This window comes from Sinocyclocheilus rhinocerous, unplaced genomic scaffold, assembly GCF_001515625.1.
Source record: "Sinocyclocheilus rhinocerous isolate Xijiao unplaced genomic scaffold, SAMN03320098_v1.1 scaffold2572, whole genome shotgun sequence".
In the NCBI taxonomy this organism is placed as follows: Eukaryota; Metazoa; Chordata; class Actinopteri; order Cypriniformes; family Cyprinidae; genus Sinocyclocheilus; species Sinocyclocheilus rhinocerous.
Genome location: NW_015633224.1, coordinates 225,386 through 231,385, shown reverse-complemented (window position 1 = coordinate 231,385; position 6,000 = coordinate 225,386). Strand labels below are relative to the sequence as shown.

The following is a 6,000-nucleotide window of genomic DNA, read 5'->3' as shown; positions in this document are numbered from 1 at the left end:
AATGTAATTATGATGTTCAACCAAGCTGAATGAAATGTACTGACTCAAAATACTGACTCAGATGTCCCAAAACATAGGCTATGTGATCTTTAATGCCTAAAATACTGAATCAAAAATTACAAACGATGACACAAAACAATGAATCAAATGTTTCAATAGGGCTGTACGATTAATCAAACGCAGTTTCATCGCCTTTGCGATTTAATTTCGATTAATTGTGCAGCCCTAGTTTAAAACATGCTCTAAAGTGCAGTCTTCTTGGTAGACTGCTTAGCAGGATTTGAAACATGCTAAATATTTCACTGCGTATATTTTCAAATTGGTTTATTTTAGGTTATCCACCCAGCGGGGTCCAAAAGAGCAGTGTCATCTCCGAGCATTGTGGGCATTCTGTAGATTCACCTGTGAAGCTGATGGTGGAGTCATCTTCCTCTGGAGGCAGGGGTGCTGAGGAAGGCAGACCACCTCCACACATCGCAGATGTTATAGACAGCCAGGAGAACATAATGCAAGGCATGTTCTCCCAAACTGGAATGACGCAGGGAGAGAAAGGCCAATTGCACAGCAGCCAGGACCACGAGGTGCCAGAGTCATGCGATAAGACCAGTACCCAGCCATGTGGCACTAAGCTCCCAAATGGACATGCAGGCCACGGTACACATGAAGTAACTGAGCGGGACGATCCGAAGTCATCTCATCCTGCAGGAAGCTACTTGAATTCAGAAGATAACTGTGTGATTGCAAACGGAGAACTGTTGGCAGGCTCCAGAGGTGGTGCTTTGGATGCCGTTGCTTCTGCACCTCCACCTAAAGATGCAGCTGAAGCCAGAACTACTAGCTCGGAAGACTGTTCAAATGCCCAGAATTCAGCGTTTAACGATACCAGAAGTTGTTCTGAAGGTCTCTCTCTCAGGATGTTTTCCTCCAGCACTTTCCTCAACACTGACTCTGCTCCTCTGAGTCCGGACGATGACGAGACCTTTTCCACATCAGACAGACCTGATGACTCGAGCTTCACTGACGTGAGTCTGAAACCCAGGAACACTTATGAGATGAGTCGGCGTCAGAGCGCCCCAGACAACATCCCTGGTGTGTTGAGTGTTGCTGTCGCAGATCTGACTCTCAGCCAGAGGAAACACGGCATCTCTGAGATCTTCAGCAGGTATTGTTATGCTATACAGTTTTGCTTCATATGAAATACTGCTTTAGCTAAATATGAGAACCACAATTCGCAGGTACATATTATATTATATTGAGCCTATCAGAAAGTGAAAACTTTTTCAAATATTAATAATAAAAAAAGTAGTGAAAAAGTTTTAAACCATATTATGTAGAATAGTTTTTTTTATTCATTTATTTCTTAAATGGTTTGTACTGTTCATTTAAAGGCATATTTTACCCAAAAACTAAAATTTCATGATATACTAATTCTCATGTTATTTCAACTCTTTTTTTTTTTTTCTTTTTCCATGAAATGCAAAAGGAGATTTTAATAAGCCGTTCTTCTTCAAAAGTGGATGGTGATTTATATTTCAGCTTTAAAAGGATATAAAAAAAGTAGCTAAGATATTTTTATAAATATTTTTATTTAGTTTTTCATGGAGCAAAGAAAATAAAATGTTATGGGCTAAGTAAATAGTGATAAGAAACTTCTCAAAAGACACTTCTCTTCAAGAAATTATGTTTTTTTTTTCAACACATAACACTTGAAAAGAATCTTTTGACCAAGATTCTGTCTCCTTCCAGTTACTGAGCTGACTGGAAACTTGAACTATGAATTTCCTCATATTTTACGATGCACGTTACAGCTCAGTCGCAGATCAGATCTCAGTCTCAACAGCTGTGTTTCTGGCAGCGCCTGCAAAAGAGGAACATTTCTTCACATTTCATGCTTCATGGTTTTCATAATTCATTGTGAATCAGCTTGTGCTTTATCTCAGTTCACAGGCTGTAGTGGCGTTCTTCTCAAGTCAGTGACTTACACTATCAGGGTTATCTGCACGCTGTTAAGCCAAAATCAGCACACAGAACTGGCTTGTTGCACTTGCAGTTATTTTTGTGCATTGTCAGTGCAGTTTTTTCAGGTTTTGACAGATGCTCTGTGATGATGTCTTTGGCAGAAGTCTGTTCTCCAGAAAGCAGAGGGAAGCCCAGAGTGCACCAGGATGGAAACTGTTTGGAAAGGTCCCGCTGAGAGAGAGTCCTCCCAAAAATTCCAAAACCATTCAGCAGGTCTGTTCACACCTGATTCAGAATGAGAGTCTTCATAGAACTGTTGTATCAATATTTTAAATAGCTGTTTATTGTTTTCTTTTTTGTGTGTGTGAACATGAAATCAAAACTCACCCCACGAGGGTGAGTAATTAATGACAGAATTTTCATTTTTGGGTGAACTAACCCTTTAATAGGCAAACAGCATAAACAGTGGCAAACTAAATAATAAATAAAAAACACTAGACAGAGCTGAGCTGATAAAAACTGTGAGAATAGATCGGTCTATAGACTTGCAAATCTTCTCAATTCACCCGCCTGTGAAAGGTTTTTGGACTCTGGAAGAAACGGTTTTAAGCAGTTCTGCTTTTGGTGCTGTCTAACCAGAACCAATTCAGTTCATCTCAGCAGACATCTTTTTACAAGTTTCACTTCTGTCGTTTAGGCAAACTACACTACAGTACCTCTAAGAGACTGTGTGTTAGTCTGTGTGCTGAGGCCTGATCTAGCAGTCCAAGCTCGGCTGCAGTGTGTGGAGTACAGCTGGCTTCATTTCCATTCAGGATATTAGTGCATCTGTGTTTTTAGGAGAAAGACCAAGAAGGTCATTTAGAGGTCAGCACGTGTACAAACGCACATGTCCAATGTGTGTGTTGTGTTTTTATTTAATGCATGGCCTCACGCTATCTCTGCCCTGCTTATCTTCTGTCACACACACAGGGCTCTCTACACGTTCTCTTAGATTACTAACAGCCAAACTGCTCGGTTCCTACTGTTTATTGATTTAAACTACACACAAATAAGAAGAAAAACCGGATCCAGTCAGAATAAAGGCCATTCAATAAACAGCAGATCTTGCTGTCACGAATCATGTCAGCATAAACTCCTCTGAAGCAGTCCAGTCAGCACAGTTTTGAAGGCCAGGCCGTTGTTTCTGCTTATTTCTCTCATTTTGCTCTCTCTTCAGGAAGGTAACCCAGGCAATCTCACATCTGTATCGACACCCAATCTCTTAAGTTCAGGGGTATGACGTTTGGTTTCTAAATGAGCTCTCCTTCATGTTTGTTCTGTGCACGGAGCCGTACGCCTTCACTTCCCATCAGTCATTTCAGCCACTCTTGCGTCACATGACATGCTTGCTTGACTAGTGCTGTAACATTTGCTGCGTTGAAAGGATAGTTCACCCAAAAATAAAGTAATTTACTCGTGCTTGTGTCATATTAAACCTGTATGACTTGTCTTCCCGTAGAATGCAAAATAAGATATTTTGAAGACTGTTCACGCTGCTCTTTTCCATAGTTAAATCATACAGTGACCAGGGCCATCAACCTCATCCATAGTCCGTATGACTTGTGTGCTCTATTTCACGTCTTGTGAAGTTGTCTGATAGTTTTGCGTAAGGAACAGACTGAAATTTAAGTAATTTACTGAAAATCTTTCATGTAGCTGTTAAATTTGATTTGCACTTTTGCAAAGTTGACGTTTTGTGGTTTGTTTCTAGTTTAATCTGGCCACATCTTGACACAACATATTCTGTCTTGCTCGTAATGACCATCCTTTAATTTTTTAGAACCTTTTTTAGGCGATAAATGGTTTGCTTTTTTGTGAAATGAGACACATTTAAAACAAATATTGATATTTTTTTTTTCAATGTGAGAGTATCAGTACAGTATCATGAGGAAAATATTGCAGTAGTTTTTAAAAATGGGTTATTGTATGGAAAAGAGCTGTGTGAATGTTCCTTAAAAATCTTTTTTTGCATTCACAGAAGAAAGTTAAATGGAGTTTTAACATTTTGGGTGAAAGTTATTGCAACAGCTAACGTGAACTAACAATGAACAATGTATTTACAGCATTTAATAATACAAATGATTAATTTCTACGTTTACCAATATATTTTTAACATTTTAAGTTCTGTTAAATAATGTATTATGGACAACATGAATTAACAATGAACAATATATGGAATATAAAGTTATGACATTCACTGAATATATTGTTCATAAATGTAAATACGTTAATAAATGTTCTAGAAATGTTGTTTATTGTTAGTTCATTATACCTAATGCACTAATTAATATTATTGAACCTCAAATGTAAAGTGTGGTCCCTTTAACCTACTGTAAGACATTGTAGTTTCTGCTGTTTTTTTACAGTCAAGACTTTGTAGAAGATGTTATGATAGCATCAGTAAGAGTTAGCTAGATAAATTAGGTAACTGTTCTTTTTTTTAAAAGAAAAAGTGGGGGGAAAAAATAGTAAAGAAAAATGTACCTTTACTGAAAATATTTTTTATTTTCGTGAAAAATATATTTTGTAAATTTTTCTTTTCTAAAGAAGAAATATTAAGTAAAATGTAACATTTAATGAAAACATAAATATTTTGGGTAGGTAAAAATATGTAATTAAAATATTTAATATTAATATTTAATATTATATTATATTATATTAAATATTATAATATTAAATAAAATAAATGATGAACTATTATTATTATTATTATTATTATTATACAAAAAAGAAATTGTATATATTTAATTATATATTTAAATAGATAATATTAAATTAGATATTGAATATTAATTTAATCATATATGTTGCTAAAAATAAACATAAAAATGGATCATTCCTTTTAATGGGGACAAATCAACAAATTGAGTGAACCTTTTTACTGTTGATCCCTAAGTCTGGATATGTAAATATGCAGCTCTTTAGTATGAACCCTAAATGTTCTTCTTCTGACATCAAGCAGCTAAACTGTGCATGATAAACACCAGTTGATCCTCTGTTCTCTCCTCTCTGACTAGTTCCTTTCTTCACCCACATATCTTAGAAAAAGGTCCCATTGACATCTGCAGAAGCCTCTCAGACAGATGAAGAAGAGTCTTTGTGCTGCTGTTCAGTCAGTAATAATTAATGGGGTTGAGCTTGTGTTGTAGATGGTACAGGAAGAGGAACCGTACCAGCCAAACTGACCGTTCACAGGAAAACTGCTCTGCAGCTAGATGTGGTTTTTACACAATTCCTGAGAACAGCACGAGTGTTTGAAACGTTCAGGTGTCCTCACACTTCCTCATATGAACAAACAGGCAACTTTCTCGCCATGGCTGTAAACATCACACGCTGTGACCCATGCGCTTCATACCAGCCTCAGCACGCCTTGATCTTCACACGCCTGCCACCTTCCTCCACATTCTCATGTTCATTTTTAAAAGAAAAAGAGGGGGGAAAAAATAGTAAAGAAAAATGTACCTTTACTGAAAATATTTTTTATTTTCGTGAAAAATATATTTTGTAAATTTTTCTTTTCTAAAGAAGAAATATTAAGTAAAATGTAACATTTAATGAAAACATAAATATTTTGGGTAGGTAAAAATATGTAATTAAAATATTTAATATTATATTATTATGTAAAATAAAATAAATGATGAACTATTATTATTATTATTATTATTATACAAAAAAGAAATTGTATATATTTAATTATATATTTAAATAGATAATATTAAATTAGATATTGAATATTAATTTAATCATATATGTTGCTAAAAATAAACATAAAAATGGATCATTCCTTTTAATGGGGACAAATCAACAAATTGAGTGAACCTTTTTACTGTTGATCCCTAAGTCTGGATATGTAAATATGCAGCTCTTTAGTATGAACCCTAAATGTTCTTCTTCTGACATCAAGCAGCTAAACTGTGCATGATAAACACCAGTTGATCCTCTGTTCTCTCCTCTCTGACTGGTTCCTTTCTTCACCCACATATCTTTGAAGAAGGTCCC

General features: G+C 35.7%; 1 protein-coding gene across 4 annotated transcripts in view; it reads left to right on the top strand.

Moving 5' to 3' along the window:
• Positions 1 to 6,000, top strand: part of LOC107743959 (TBC1 domain family member 12-like) — a 28,176-nt gene that overhangs the window by 9,739 nt on the left and 12,437 nt on the right. For 2 of the 4 annotated variants that reach the window (XM_016557420.1, XM_016557419.1), the window contains exons 2-4: positions 334 to 1,162; positions 2,121 to 2,232; positions 3,179 to 3,235. In XM_016557420.1, the coding sequence (XP_016412906.1) occupies positions 334 to 1,162; positions 2,121 to 2,232; positions 3,179 to 3,235 (998 nt within the window). The remainder of the gene's footprint in view (positions 1 to 333; positions 1,163 to 2,120; positions 2,233 to 3,178; positions 3,236 to 6,000) is intronic. The other 2 variants (XM_016557422.1, XM_016557421.1) reach the window with 1 other exon arrangement.